Source organism: Erpetoichthys calabaricus, chromosome 11 (assembly GCF_900747795.2).
Source record: "Erpetoichthys calabaricus chromosome 11, fErpCal1.3, whole genome shotgun sequence".
NCBI lineage: Eukaryota > Metazoa > Chordata > Cladistia > Polypteriformes > Polypteridae > Erpetoichthys > Erpetoichthys calabaricus.
Genome location: NC_041404.2, coordinates 64772197 through 64789340, shown reverse-complemented (window position 1 = coordinate 64789340; position 17144 = coordinate 64772197). Strand labels below are relative to the sequence as shown.

The 17144-nt window shown below is 38.6% G+C and overlaps 1 protein-coding gene across 3 annotated transcripts in view; it reads right to left on the bottom strand.

Annotated features, from left to right (window-relative positions):
* Positions 1 to 16329, bottom strand: part of anxa6 (annexin A6) — a 108444-nt gene extending 92115 nt beyond the window's left edge. For 2 of the 3 annotated variants that reach the window (XM_028813222.2, XM_028813224.2), the window contains exons 1-2: positions 16176 to 16329; positions 13635 to 13692 (exon numbers count right to left, since the gene is read on the bottom strand). In XM_028813222.2, coding sequence (XP_028669055.1) covers positions 13635 to 13652 — 18 coding nt within the window. In that variant the 5' untranslated portion in view covers positions 13653 to 13692; positions 16176 to 16329. The remainder of the gene's footprint in view (positions 1 to 13634; positions 13693 to 16175) is intronic. The other variant, XM_051933991.1, reaches the window with a different exon arrangement.
* Positions 16330 to 17144: the final 815 nt, after the last annotated feature.

Genomic DNA, 17144 nt, shown 5'->3' with positions numbered 1-17144 from the left:
GCACAACAATCGTGGGTCATGAGCGTGAAGAGGAGGGGACTTAGAACACACCCCTGTGGAGAACCTGTGCTCAAGGAGATGGTATCTGATTTATTCTTTCCTACCCGTACGTACTGTAGCCTATCCATTAGAAAGTCCAATATCCAGTTTTGCAGAGGTATGCCCAGTCCCAATGGGCCCAGTTTGCTGATCAAATTCTGAGGGATGATGGTATTAAAAGCCGAACTAAAATCAACAAACAACATGCGGACCATAGCGTCTCTATTCTCCAGATGTTCCAATGAAAAATGGAGTGCAATAGATATGGCATCCTCTGTGGCACGGTTGGAGCGGTAGGCGAATTGGAGTGGGTCAAAAGAGGAGGGTAGGACAGAAGTAATGTGGTCCTTGATCAGCCTCTCGAAACATTTCATCACTATTGATGTTAAGGCTACAGGGCGATAGTCATTCATGGTTGTGACTATGGGTTTTTTCGGAACTGGGATGATTTCTGAGGTTTTAAAGCAAGATGGCACAACAGCTTGACACAGAGAGATGTTAAATATATCCGTAAGGACATGTGTCAGCTGCTCCGCACATCCTTTGAGTACACAACCTGGTATCTGGTCTGGTCCCGCAGCTTTCCTTGGATTAATTCTCCTCAAAGTCCGTAGAACATCATCCGGTTCCAGACACAGTGCCTTCTCATCAGGATGAGTGGTGGCCTTCACTGGTGATGTATCATTCAATGCTTCAAACCGTCCAAAGTACTTATTTAGGTCATTCAGGAAGTTGAAGCTATCATCACAGGGGTAAGAAACTGTTTTGTAATCTGTCACAGATTTAATCCCCTGCCACAATCTTCTGCTGTTCCTGTGATCTTGAAAATGACTCTCTATTTTCTTTCCATGAGCCCTTTTAGCTCTTCTAACAGCTTTATTTAGGTTGGCTCTTGCTGTTCTAAGGGCAGCTATATCTCCAGATTTAAAAGCACAGTTTCTCTCTTTCAGCAAAACTCGCACCTCAGCAGTCACCCACGGTTTATCATTTGCCCTGACAATGATGTTTTTGGTGACGCAGACATCCTCCATGCACTTGTTTATGTAGCCAAACACAGCCTCTGCATATTCATTTATGTCTATCCTTTGATCTGTGGTAGCTGCCTCACTGAACACAGACCAGTCAGTGCACTCAAAACAATCCTGTAGTGCATTCATGGCTTCTTCTGGCCAAACTCTCACCTGTTTGAGTGATGGTTTTGATCTGATGAGCACAGGTCTATATGCTGGGATTAGCATAATAGAGATGTGGTCTGATGAGCCAAGATGGGGACGTGGGGATGCTTTGAATGCTCCTTTAATGTTGGTGTAGACATGATCCAATATATTGGTTCCTCGAGTTGCAAAATCCACATGTTGGTAAAAATGGGGTAAATATACATATATATATACATATACACATCTACATATATATATATATATATATATATATATATATATATATATATGTAGATGTGTATATGTATATATATATACACATATCACACATATATATATACACATACATATACATATATACATATACACATACATACATACACATACATATACAGTATATATACACACATACATACATACATACACACACACATATATATACACATATATATTTACATATCTACATATATATATATATACACATATATATATACATATCTACATATATCTAGACATACATATATACATACATTGACATATATATATATATATATATATATATATATATATATATATATATATATATATATATATATATATATATATATATATATATATATATATATACATATCTACATATATATATATATATATATATCAAATCAATGTCAACCTTTTGTAGGGTCTGTCCCTGAGACTTATTAATTGTCATTGCGAAGCAGAGCATTAGTGGAAACTGGAGGCGTTTGAATTGAAATGGGAGATCAGAGGGTATAACGGGGATGCGAGGAATAAAAACTCTCTCCCCTGAGCCACCGCCAGTAAAAATAGTTGCCTCAATGAGGTTCTTTTGCAGACATGTGACCTGAAGTCTCGTGCTGTCACAAAGTTTCAGTGGCTATACGCAAATCCACAATCGGTTTCATATTGTTTTCGCACGTTACCAATTGTGTAATGTGTTTTTTGAACAGGTTTGATTCATCGAAGTGATCACTCCTGCTGCGTTCAGTCACTTCACGTGAGCCGCTCTCTTGTGTGATGTTGCGATGTCCACGGGTTTATTTAATGTTAGCTAAGACCCAGCAGTTAAAAGTTTCTCACGACAGCAATTTTAACTCTGTCACAAAGTGATCAAAACTGTCGTTTATACCTCGTGTCTTCTCATTAAACTTGTATCTCGCGAATATGGCATTGCAAACGGCAGCGGGTCAGTTCACGTGCTTACATGGGAGGTGTGATGACGCAATATATTTTGATATATATCGAAATACCCGCGCTTCGCAGTGGCGAAGTACTGCTTTAAAATTTTTATTAAGAAGAAAAGTAAACCTTTTTAAACTGAGGGAAAATGAATCAATAATTATTTGTTATGGATCTCTTTGTATAGCACTTGTCAGTTCTCCCCTCTGGTTGTAATATGACCAAGCTGTGTGCTGAGCTTACTGTTGAGCATGCAATGTACAGTTGGCCATGTGAAAAGCAGTCCTGCCTCAAATCAATGCCAACCTTTTGTAGGGTCTGTCCCTGAGACTTATTAATTGTCATTGCTAAGCAGAGCCTTAGTGGAAATTGGAGGCGTTTGAATTGAAATGGGAGCTCAGAGGGTATAACGGGGATGCGAGGAATAAAAACTCTCTCCCCTGAGCCACCGCCAGTAAAAATAGTTGCCTGAATGAGGTTCTTTTGCAGACACGTGACCTCAAGTCTCGTGCCGTCACAAAGTTTCAGTGGCTGTACGCAAATCCGCAATCGGTTTCATATTGTTTTCGTACCTTATCAATTGTGAAATGTGTTTTTTGAACAGGTTTGATTCATTGAAGTGATCACTCCTGCTGCGTTCAGTCACTTCAAGTGAGCCACTCTCTTTTGTGATGTTGCGATGTCCACGGGTTTATTTAATGTTAGCTAAGACCCGGCAGTTAAAAGTTTCTCGCTACAGCAATTTTAACTCTGTCACAAAGTGATCCAAACTGTCGTTTATACCTCATGTCTTCTCATTAAACTTGTATCTCGCGAATATGGCATTGCAAACGGCAGCGGGTCAGTTCACGTGCTTACATGGGAGGCGTGATGACGCGATATATTTTGATATATATCAAAATACCCGCGCTTCGCAGCGGCGAAGTACTGCTTTAAAATTTTTATTAAGAAGAAAAGTAAACCTTTTTAAACTGAGGGAAAATGAATCAATAATTATTTCTTAAGGATCTCTTTGTATACCATGTTGTCAGTTTGCCCTTCCGGTTGTAATATGACCAAGCTGTGTGCTGAGCTTACTCTTGAGCATGAAATCTAACGTGGTTTGTGCCCTTCAGAATGAAAACAGTTTGCATTCACCTTTTTAATAAAAGGCGAGCTTTTAAGCCTGAGAAATCACCCCGTAAATGCACACGTTTAATTGCACATGTGTTAATATGTATTCTTACACAGTATTAAAAGACACTCAAAAATTAACGTCATTTACCTTCGTTCCTGCGTTTGACTCATGCTGTAAATCTCTTCCTTGTTTTTAGTTCACATGATTACGTAGGAGGCGTGATGACGCGATACGTGACTCCGCCTCCTCCATTAGAGTATATCGACAAAAAACAGGTTCCAGTTATGACCATTACGTGTAGAATTTCGAAATGAAACCTGCCTAACTTTTGTAAGTAAGCTGTAAGGAATGAGCCTGCCAAATTTCAGCATTCTACCTACACGGGAAGTTGGAGAATTAGTGATGAGTCAGTCAGTGAGGACTTTGCCTTTTATTAGTATAGATGATGTAATTATTTTGAACTACCTAATTTATCTTAACAAGTATATATACTAAATGTATTTGTATACAGTTTCTATTTATTAACTGAAAAATAAACCCTGCCAAAAACCAATACTCAAAAGTTAAAACATTGTTGTCATTCACCAGTAAATTAGTGAATACTAAAATAATTCAGGATATTTTCATTTACACAAACTCTAAAAAAAGCTTTTATAACAGCACATTTTTCAAATCAAGTTTATCAGAAAATAGCTTTGTCAGGCTTTTTTTGTTGAGAGAGTGTATGAAGGAGTCCATCCATCCATCCATCCATCCTCTTCCGCTTATCCGAGGTCGGGTCGCGGGGGCAGCAGCTTGAGCAGAGATGCCCAGACTTCCCTCTCCCCAGCCACTTCTTCTAGCTCTTCCGGGGGAATCCCAAGGCGTTCCCAGGCCAGCCGGGATACATAGTCCCTCCAGCGTGTCCTGGGTCTTCCCCGGGGCCTCCTCCCGGTTGGATGTGCCCGGAACACCTCACCAGGGAGGCGTCCAGGAGGCATCCTGATCAGATGCCCGAGCCACCTCATCTGACTCCTCTCGATGCGGAGGGGCAGCGGCTCTACTCTGAGCCCCTCCCGGATGATTGAGCTTCTCATCCTATCTTTAAGGGAGAGCCCAGACACCCTGCGGAGAAAACTCATTTCAGCCGCTTGTATTCGCGATCTCGTTCTTTCGGTCACTACCCATAGCTCATGACCATAGGTGAGGGTAGGAACATAGATCGACTGGTAAATTGAGAGCTTTGCCTTATGGCTCAGCTCCTTTTTCACCACGACAGACCGATGCAGAGCCCGCATCACTGCGGACGCCACACCGATCCGCCTGTCGATCTCACGCTCCATTCTTCCCTCACTCGTGAACAAGACCCCGAGATACTTGAACTCCTCCACTTGGGGCAGGATCTCGCTCCCAACCCTGAGAGGGCACTCCACCCTTTTCCGGCTGAGGACCATGGTCTCGGATTTGGAGGTGCTGATTCCCATCCCAGCCGCTTCACACTCAGCTGCGAACCGATCCAGAGAGAGCTGAAGATCACGGCCTGATGAAGCAAACAGGACAACATCATCTGCAAAAAGCAGTGACCCAATCCTGAGTCCACCAAGCCTGACCCCCTCAACACCCTGGCTGTGCCTAGAAATTCTGTCTGAAGGAGTCATTAGCTGGTTAATAACACTAAAGAAGAGAAATGTTTAATGGATGTTTACTATTGTGGGATTAAGCGCCCCTATATATAGCGCCCCTTGAACCAACCAGACAGACGTCCAAGACACACTTTTAAAAGCACCAAGAATAATTTCTTTAATAATTTTCTATAAAGTGCACAAAGCACCGCACACTCCTCAATTCTTGCAATAACAGATAAATACAATAATCAATAGTAATAAATCACACAATCCTCCAACTCCCAGCTGCTCCGTCACACTCCCACCCAACTCCGGCTCCATCTGCTGAGGTTTCCCACAGTCCTTTTAAAGTCTATGACCCGGAAGTATTTTTTCTCCGGGTCAACACCACATCTTCCTTTATCAATTGTCCCGGAAGTACTGCGGGCTAGCGTAATCGTAAAAGTCCCCAAGAATCCCACCCAACTCCGGCTCCGTCTGCTGAGGTTTCCCACAGTCCTTTTAAAGTCTATAACCCGGAAGTATTTCTTCTCTGGGTCAACACCACATCTTCCTTTATCAATTGTCCTGGAAGTACTGCGGGCTAGCGTAATCGTAGAAGTCCCCGAGTTCTTGGTGAGCTCCCCCTGGCGGCACCCACGGCACCCAACAGGGCTGAAGAGACGGACTCCATGTCCCATGCTGCCCTGAGGGAATCAGAGGAACCATTTCCATCCAGGGGTGCTGCCATCTAGCGTCCCGGGGGATGTAGTGTCCTAAAAAGGCTGTCTTCTTTTGTTGAGGGACGTTCAGGCCGGACTGAAACGCCGGCTGTCCATCACACTATTTAAATCAATTTAACTTAGATGTCACAGGCTCCTGATTTATCACAACTTTACCTTGTTATTGTAAGATTATTAATTCAGAATTCCTGTAAAACAGCCTTTGTTGTGATGTTTTCAAGCTGCCTCACATAAACGATCAAACTTTGCTATTACTTGTGCATGTACACTAAACTGGGCAGCAATAATTCCAGGAGGTAGCATCCTATTTTGCTGCATACTATTCAAATATGCGTCATCTGTGCTTTCACCATGTTTGGCAAATTTTAGTTTTTATAAAAATGTATGTTTGATTTCCAAAACAAAACATACAACATAAATGTAAATATTTGTTGATTCAATTTCAGGAAGTGCATAATCTGGTCAAGCAGTTTTGCTAACTGCACATCTCTGAGAGAATGCATTTGAGTTAATCCATGGCATGTTGTATCATTAGAGATTTGTCTTTTGCTTCAAAGTTTTATGAGCTGATGCATACAAATTTCTAGACACATTTTGAAAAACTGACTACATTTTATTTTAGAGTGAACATAAGGGGTATTCCGATGGTTCCTTACAATCACTGAATGAATGCAAAGCCTCCATTCATTTATCAGAGCTATTTATGGTGCTACATTTATTAAAAGGAGATTAACCAAGCCATCATTTTATACCTCTCATTCAAACTTGCAATGCTACAAGTTAAAACAGCTGCAACTGACAGCTGGTTAGTCACATCATCACTTTCACATATAGCATGAATCAGGTATTTGTTTTTTTATTTCTGAACCAATTCGATAAACAGATAAAAGTATTTGTAATTCTGATTTTTTTTTTTTGCCTTGAAAATGTGTTTCTTGAGTATACTCATAAATGCAACAGCTTGTCTTTCTGTCTCTCTCATACACAGTGGGTCTCTCACTCTCTCTCTGTCTCTCTGCCTTCCCTTGCAGCTGCCAACGTTTTATTTTTGTGTTCCTCATATACCACCACAGCACACATACTGCAGGCTCAGAACCATTAATAAAGAGGCAGCTCTTGTTAGAGTACGTAATGGCCTGTTTGTGGATGAATCTGCTATAAGTAACACCTTAATCCTTTTGGATGTTAATCTTTTGATATACTCATATATTTTGTCTGGCCAGGGTAGAAAAATTATAGCCATTTTCACTTGCTTTAGATCGCTTGTTTTAACTTGAAACAAGGTGTGGCTCTCATAGCAGATTTCTTAACTCAATGTCAGAGTAAGGACGTTAAAATATATATAATTTGTTGATTAAATAGGTAGAGCAGAAAAAAAGTGAAGGTGGACAATAAAAATATCAGTAAAAAATAATAATCATGATGACCCTCGGGGCCTGTCTCAGCAAATTCTGATTCCTGTTTACCAGGATTGGCTCACCCCCTTACATACTTCAAAGTACCGTGCAAGTAACACATTCACACACACTGTCTCTTTTTTCTATTCGTGTCTCGCTTCTCTTGCCAGCCAATCTTGGCCTGGCTCAACTCAACCTACTAGACTCAATAGGTCACTGGCAGGGAGTGGCTGGAGTTATTTCTGGAACAGTCCTCAGAATCACTTCTAGGGCCTGGCCGTTTTTATCAAAGGTCCCTCTGCAGCTCCAGGTATCGCTGCAGGTTCTGAGCCAGATTTACTTTTAAAGGGACCCTTCATAATGAACATTGTGGCCCATAAATATTCCCAGTAGGAAACTCTTTCTGCCATTTATTGGTTTGGAAGATTTACTTTGGTCTTCTGCCAGACCCATTTTACTTCCATTCCCACTTCCGGGGCAATCTTTAAATAAACTGGCTGGCACCTTTCCATTCGCACAGACATCACTCATTCATTTTCTCCCTGACAATCCAACAGCCATTGGGGACCTCACCATAATATCTAATAAAATATCATGGTTGTAAATTTAAAAGTACGCTTGGACACCAAAGTACACAGGTTCAAGGCATCTAGGCTTTCTTATGCGCACATCAAGAACCTGCAATTTTATACTTGGGTGTTATGGATTAATTCTTACAGATGAGAGGGAAACATAAAGAGTGAAATGGAAACTTTAAGAGGAATGATGACTTGATACCATCATTCAGTTAAAGACTCAAAACCTCTGTCTTATTTAAGACTGATTATACTATGTTATGGAAAAAACATCTACCACTGATGGATCAGTATTTAAGTAATCTGGTCCAATATTATATGAAAGAGTTGCACCATATCAAATGTACTGGTCATCCCAAAAACTGAGTAAAAATCCAATGACAACTCTGTTCTTTCCTCACTTTCTAAGCTCTACTTTCCCAATAACATCAAAAATGGATGTCTTCTCTCTTGACGCTATTAAACGTCTCTTCACAATATATTGTTACTGCCTAGCACATATTTATCAATGACAGACATTTCATTAATTTAATTAACAGTATTTTGAAAATATGTTCATAAATTCAAGGTTCCCAAATGAATGCTTCATATAGTCTTCATGGGCAGGAATTACTCAGTGTAAAACAAATATATATATTTTTTAATCCTGACAGTCTAATTTGCTTCTATTCAACAACAGTCCTATTCCCAGATAATTTTTTATTACCATTGTGGCCCACCAGGCGGGCACCGCCAGCTTAACCCAACACAGACACGTGTGGGACACAAGTTCACGGCACATAAGTTTTATTTTTATTTTTCCCTTGTGGGAAACGCCTTCCCCGTTCCCCACAAGTATAACACAGTCCCGGGCACTAGCACAGCACAATACCGCAAGTCTCTTCTTTTATTCTTTGCCTTCTTCTCCTTCACTCCTCGGGTCAAGCTTTGTCGCTCTTTGAGTAGTGGCTGCTGGCTCTTTTTATAATGCACCCGAAAGTGTTCCAGGTGCTTGATTACTCGTTTCCGGCAGCACTTCCAGGTGTAGCGGTGCCTGTGGGTCCCAACAGGGCTGCACCACACTCCAACTCCCATGCAGCCCTGTGGGAGTCTGAGGCACCGCTGCAACCCAGGGGGGTTGCCATCTAGCGTCCCGGGGGAGGTAACGCTCTGGCCATGCTTTCTCCCCCGGTCCTCCCAGCGTGGAGGCGTCGGCCGCATGCTACAACCATTATCTTTTTAAAGTATGACAAACATTTTTGACTAGCTCCTTCATATAAAGTTTTCTTCTGACAATTAGCTACTGCTGATTTACTTTATTAACTTTTTTCCAAGAATCCCTAGATTCACTCCAGACAGAGTTTTCCATTCACCAAATAACTTTTTTATTCCCTCCTACTCATCACAGGTGGCATTATACTTCTTTTAGATTACCACCATCACAAAATCATAATTTGTAATGCAGGTTGAATAGAGTGTTTACAGTATCCTGGAAAACTGATATATGTTTCATGCCTGTCCCTCAATTAATAAAAATTAATAATCAAAAAGTAAAATGAGCTATAATGATTCTTAGTGATACTTTTTTGGGTTGCGTGTGGATCCTTGTGGAACATTTGCTTGAAAAAGAACCACTTCATTCTGGTAAGGGTTCTTTGCATATGAAACTTTGGGCTTTATAAAGGTTCTTAATATGTGGACAAAACAGAAATAGTTCATGTATAGTAGGCTACAAAGTAGGACACTTGACAGATTAAGAAAAAATGGTTCATGTATACCACTATACTGCTCTTTTTAATAAAAAAATATTAAAATTAGGTCTATAAGATGAAGATCCAGAGTAGAAGATGATTATGAGTTTTGGACCCTTTTTCATCGTCACCATTTACATCTCTGTATAGTTTTGACACAGTTCACTTATTAATTTAGGAGCATCTAATACATGGTGCTGGCAATGACCCTGGTGTAACTATTATTAAGAATCATTGGTGAGTGTAGAAGTGTGCAGACAAGTGATTATTATTTGTTCTGTATTGAATGTCATACATACTTTTTTCTTTGTCGACACTTACAAATTAATGTATTTCAGTAAAATTTATTATCCTTCAATGCTAACAAGCTCCGCCTGCTTTATCACAACTGATTCAAATAATGTCCTATACATACTGTACTAAGATGATTTACTCAGGCATTGGCAGAATCTGAAATAGCTAAAAGAAGAAAGCAGTACAGGCCATGTTACATTTTCTAAATGTATTTTTCCTATGTCAAGGTCCCCCAATGTCTAAAAATCATTTACTCTGTTTCCATATACAGTATATGTCAATTTCGGTTCCTGGTTTATTCCATCAGTAAGAGCATTTTTGCCCTTCTTTAAGGCAGTGTTTCTTGTAATGGCTGACATCCAACTTTACAGAGGAAATATCTTGCTTACTCATGCTGGAGAGAGTCAGCAATTGATTAAACAGGCTCAGAAATTAGATATTGTTCCATTTAAGTCAACTGCAGACTAAACAGATAAACCAATACACACATCCTTTACCTGCCTACCTAACTAAATCAAAATGCTTTTATTGATTATAATGGATATTGAGCACTTCTAAATACACTATCCATTATAGCAAACACAAAACTGATGTAGCAGAAATTGAAATTCTGTAGACATGCTAGACATACTGCATAGAACAAAGTTAAACTAATAAAAATGACATTTTTTAGACTCATTATTAGTGAACGGTAAATTATGATATTACTATTCTAGAAACATGCCAAAAAAAAACAAACGTAATTAAATTTACACAGTAGCTTAAAATGGCACAGCAATGAGACAGAAGGCAGTGCTACCTCTATTTAGCCCAATATTTAGGTCTAAACCATTGACTTACTTGGTGACCCTGAGCCTATTTTAAGAGTATGTATCTTAGTTGCCAAGTCAGAGCATTTACTCCTCGTCTCCATGTCTGGGTTGTATTTTGTATGGAATCTTTATTTTGTCTCCAAATGCTTTCTCCAGAAATTCCTTTTGCCTACTACGGTGGACAGACACACATTTAGGTGGGTCAGAAACACTAAATTCCCCTGTTGATTGTGAGTATTTGATTATGTTCATGTACAACCCGTGCTGGATTGACATCCAGTCTAGGGTTGATCCCTATAGTTGTTTTGATTGACTTTGGGGGTTTTCAAATATTATTTTATGTGTTTTTTATTTTTATTTATTGTTTAGAATTTTTGTGTCATTCTGTTGATGACATCATTTAATTTCATTATTGTGCTTTGCATCTATGGACTCTTTCCAGACTCTGGTGATGTTGCAGATCCAGCAATTGAAGACATGTCAGATGTTATATAATTTAAAACATGGGGAGGCAGTAACTTTTTGGACAAACTTTACTGAAAAATTAAGGAAAGGCTCATTTCAAAAAATAACAAAAACAGTTGTTTAAGAATTACAAATTCATTAATTAGTTCTCTCTACCATGATGTCTGTTTTTATCATATTATGACTGTTCAATTGCTAGATTGTGTTATAGCTATAATTCCAGTATTTGTGCTAAAACCACTGCCACCCATGAGTAAAAACTAACAACATCTTTTTTTCATTAAAGATACTTTAGTTGGTCTCCTGTTTCTTCCAGAAGAGGCAGACATTTTGAACATAAATTAAACATGCTTGCTATAAGAAAGTTGGGCACTCCAATAAATAACTGGAACAATATGTAACAGCATCAGCTCCCAAAGTACAGACATTACATGAGGCACATGATATCAAGTTCCAACTGCCATTTTCTTCACTTCTAACACTAGAATCCCTGAAGCTTACCAAAAAACTCATAATCCTGGGCCACCTTAAATTCCTTTGCACCTCTCCGTCAGTGTCTTTTGTTTTGTAAATGTGTCGATCAGCACAAGCAGCCTAATGTCCTATTCCCCCCCTCGACGGAGTTTAACTCGGGCAAAATGTTCTCCCAGCTCAAGGCTTCTTTATTTGCATGTGAGGTGCCTGGAGTTGTATTGGGTAAATAATACAGTATATCGTTATTTGGAACACATGCATTTCATATGTGTTCCATGTCTACAAAGATATGGGCAAGTGTAGGATGAAAGGAAATGCAAGGCAAGAAATGTTGAACACATATCTAAAGCAGAAACTTTTTTTATGTTATACTAATAATGACATGAAGTGTCATAATTTTCAAAGACTTTAGTCCAAATATCAAATAAACACATGCGCTTTTATTCAAGAATATAACCAAAGTAAAAAAAAAAAAAAATTCAATTTACATGTTGCTGTCAATAACTTACAAACCCAAGCTCAAATGTCAATCGAAAGAAAGTTAATATGTATTCTTGGATGGTGCAGAGGTAAGAACTGCTGCTTTATAACCGAAAGGTTGCTGGTTTGAGTCCCAGTGCTCTGTGTTTTGAGAAGTGAGGTGCTATTATTATTATTATTATAATAAAAACATACTTTTGATTTGAGTCTGTAACACCTGCTGTAAATTTTGGCTACTTGTAAAAGTTAGCGCTTTTTTTTATTATTCTGTTTTATTCTCTCAGTGACGTTCACGTGGTACAACAAACTTGCCTTTCCCCCTCTGAATTGGTGCCATTTAATCTCCATTCTTTTCACAAGAGCAGCGATATTCACAGTTGGAACTGTGGTTGATGCCTGCTCAGAATTATTTGTTGTACCAGCAATCAAAGATATGATGTCCTGTGGCCGCTATCAGACTGGACAAAGGCAGAACAGGTAACAACAGACAGCATCTTCACAGCGCTAATAGACTGCTGCACTGCAATGCAACTTTGCTTGTGACAGGCTGTCAAGAAACCAAAGATTTTATACAAAGATATCCACTACTGTCTTGACAGAAGTGGGCAAACTCAAGTTAACCAGAATAGGTAAAGAAACAGAAGGCCCAGATGCGCAACTGAACAAACAGGATAAGCACATTAGACTTTGTTATTTGAGAAATAGATGCCTTACAGGTCCACTGTTGATTACTTTCTTAAATGCACACCAAATACCAGAGTCATCTGAAACACTGAAATAATAATGTTGGGTACTGACATTAGAGATAGTGTTTCAAAGAAAAAACATATATGAAACTGGCAAATAAAAAGTAAGTGTTGAAATAGGTAAAAGTTTGGAAACACTCCATCATCCAGTACTAAGCTTTTCTTGTCCTTGTTGCAGATGATATCGCAACACAGATACCAGTGTCAAAATAAGTATTTATCACAGTGAAGTCTCAATACACCTGTGTGTACTTAAGGTTTTGTTTGTGCACACTGTCTTAAATACTTGCATTACTGTGCAGCAAACATCTCTTTCATTAAGGCACTTGCAAATGGGCTGAGCACAGATATAATTGGATCGAGTCATACTACAGTTAAAAGACAGTTGACTAATCCCACAAGCATGTGCAGAATCCTATGTCCTATGACAGGTCTGTGTCACGTCTAACCCAATAATGATCAGCCCAGCTGTGGAATGGAAAAACCCATGAAAATACCTTCAGCCCAGCCTGATAACATTGCTCTCGTCTGTGTGGGGTAGCAGCACTGAACCACAAAGAGCTAAAGACTAACCCTTCAATTCTTTTATAAATACTCAGCTTGCACTGACATCTGATGTTTGAGAAAATCAAATTAAACAATTACACTAAATATACATAACACTAATACGGCTTTATTATAACTTGCGTAAAAATTTATACAAACAATGAATAATGCAAAAGAACTGTGTCTCTATATTTTAAGACATGCACATACAGTATATATATATATATATATACTGTATATATATATGAGGTTAAAAATATAATTAGGATTACTTACTTTTCCTTTAGCTGCCATAGTTTGACGGTAAATAAATGTGATCAGATAAGACAGCTACCTAGAAAAAGAAATTATCAGAGTAATAAGAACTGACTGTATTTAAAATAATATATGTAAACTATGAATCTGCACATTTAGGGAATAATTATTGTAGTGAAATAATGTACTTTTTTGTACTTCACCAACATAATATGTATTTAATGTACATACAAGGCATACATTTTACGAACATCCTAAGTCATGTTTATGTGCTGGGCCACATCTGGCAGGAGGAGAGATGGGACCCACACACATACATATGCTGTATATACTGTACACATACATACACTTACATACTTGCAATAAACTAGTGCTATGTCTAGGATTGTTCCCCACCTTGCGTACAGCTCTGGGAGGAAAGACCCTGGTCCCTGATAAGGACTCTGAACTGAATTAAGGTTTGAAATTACATGTATATACTGTATACTTTGCTGTTCTTCACAGCAATGTTTCTGCTGGCATGGCAGTGGTTTTAAATATGCATCTTCCTCTGCCTAAGTATATCGGAGTAACAGTGAACCACTCTGAAGATTTAACTTTTAAAATGGACATACAAAAGAAAATCCTGTCATTTTGGTCCACTTTTGTACCTTGTCACTGTGAAGATGCAGACATGATGACCAGCACTGCAGATGCTAAAGCTATACTCTAATTCCATCCTTCAATGAAGGGTAACAAGGGATTTTCTGGACACTATCCTGAACATAAAAAAGTGAGGAATCCTCAGTTGGAGGTATAGTGTGCAAGCTTAGGGGCCTGGTTATGCAGTTCAATAATCTGCTGCAGTGTCACTGGCAAGACATACTGCAGTACAGATGTGCCAAGACAGAAGTTTATAACATAATATTAAATTACTACGGCCTTGGAAATTGATTTAATTACCAGGCTTGTTTGAAGTATAAATTTTAACATTAAAACATCCAGGAAATAATATGCAATATAATATTTTTGCAGTCAGTGGGAATTTTTTTAATGTATAACACAATCCTGCGTATTATACCGGCTCTTCTAAAACCTCCATTGCTAAAAATACACTGTAAACTCTTGCAAGCTAAAAGAACAGAGTACTATCTAAATGTGCTTTCAAGTTATAATAGGCATTTTAAACAACCCTTTGCATTCACCTTTAAAAGCATGAAAAGAGCACAAAAAATGTTGTTATACTAACTGGTAATATTACAATTGAATTTATTACACTCATCCACTATATTTTATTAAAGCTATTTAAAATATATCATTATAGGAATGTTTGCCTGTCCTTAATTCTATATTAAACAGCCATCTTATTTCATTGATGACTAAAGAGCAGACTGTCTGCTGTAAGTATTGTATATTTGATTAACTACATTTTTGATGATGCCTTTTTGGCAGCATTACATGTAAAGAAAGCTATACAAAACTTTGAGAGAAAAAGATCTTTCTCATAGCTTCTGAATAACACAGAGTATTTGGTTGCTCTTAAGATGCTTTACATTTGAAACAAAAACAAACCCCTTTGCACCTGTGCACACATTTAATCTGTGACAGGCCTCCTAGCAAGACTTTGTGAAATAGTGAATGGATGTCCTTTATAAATGAGTCATACTACAGAATGCTGTAAAAGTTTCCATTACCCAAAAGTAATATAAACAATGTAACATACAGCTCATAGAGGATTAGGCAGTTTTCCAGAATTCTAAACTCTGGGATCTCTATAGAGATGTCATTAACCATTATTAGCCCTAAAACAGGTTTCACATTCCCTGGATTTTGAAAAAACTGGTGACTGACTGTAAACTCTGTTACAGATTTTACATTCTGAAACATCCAGCATTGCAGATAATCTGCAGCCCTGCCGAAGGTCAAGGAAAGTAGATCAAATAAAACAAAATCAACAACGATATTTAAATATCTATCTGTTAAGAAATGCAGTCGACTCAACTTAGTCGTATTCTGAAATATCCTAACAAGGTACCTTAGTGACTACTACCTAGTGTTGATCGGTTATGACAGTGTGTCTACTTAGTACTGGATATGTGTTTTGGGCCGGAGTCATCCGTTTATATTTTAACTTATTACAACATGACATATTTCAACTGCGTAATGATTTAAAGTAAAAAAAAAAAATCCACTAAACTCGTCTTGAAAATAAAGTACATACAATAAAAACCAAAAGGGATAGTTTCTGGACTGTCACGTCCATTTCACGTAAATTAAATGCGATTAAGCTAAGTGAATCTTAACCGTCATCGTGCTGAGCCGCAGGTGATTATCAGCAAAGGAGGCTTTAAAATTATCGAAGGTGTCTCTGGCATTCTATTTCTGAGGTTAATAATTTCTTAAAACTGAAACACCGCGCATTGGAAGACTTGCTGCAGAAGCTATGTTAAGGCAAATAACTCGCGACGCTGATAACGGAACTTTTTTTAGGTTCTAGCAAAGCTGGCTGCTAAAAAAAGCCGTTATTACAGCACCGTCAGGTACGCACATCTATCTTTAAAACATTATCGCCAGTATACTTACGGAGCAAACGTTTCTTCGTTCGGTTATGTGCTTTTTTATACAAAGCCGTTCACTCCCCCGCTAATGCCTTGTCCACTGGGTGAGCACAGAGACCCGCAGCACGGCAGCGGACGACGGGACAGGGCGGTGGGCTGATGACGTCACACAGCGCAACGCTGCAGTACTTGATCCGCTGTGCCACATCATACAGCGTTGACAAGCTGCACAGTGTACATTGTCTTGTCCTAATGCACATTTAACAACAAATCAAGTTTTATAAAACTCATATAATCCATAGTTTGCAATTAGGCAAGCGGGAAATAGCTCAATTCAAAGAGAATAAATAGAAATTATTAGGGGAATACCCCGTCTAAACATATTTTATTATTTAAGGAAATAAAAATAACTTTACTATGATTCTAATTCTTAGGTCCTCTTTCTCATGCAGTTTCTCAAGAGGTAAAGGGTTCGATTTCTTGTAGTTTAATTTATTAAATTATTAAGGAAGACTTTAAAGTAGTACTTTTCACCGTCTCATTACCTCTTCCTCCTCTTACCTATAAACGTCAAATTTGTTTAAGAGACCTTTCTGGATCCATTTCTGATATTTTTCTGTCTTCCCCTATTCTATCAACGCTACTCTTGTTGACTACTATGTTCAAGCTCTTCATTTGACACTAGCATAAAAGCTAAAGCTTAAGGAGGTTTTCTTTAAGCGTTCAGCTCTACAGTATAAATCAGAATTACCGTACCTTGAGAGAATGTCATGTAAGACTGGACTCACTATGCATATCCAGGCTTTCTCTGACCATCAGAGGGCTTACATGGATGCACTAACTGCAGCAAAAAACACACATTAAGGCAGAATAATACAAAGTGGTCATTATAACAAGAGGGTTTTGTTCTCTGAAGTTCAACCTGCAACCTTCAACCTTCTAGCCCAATTACCTCCTCTACTGAAGTCGGTGAAAGATTCCTCCACTTTTTCCG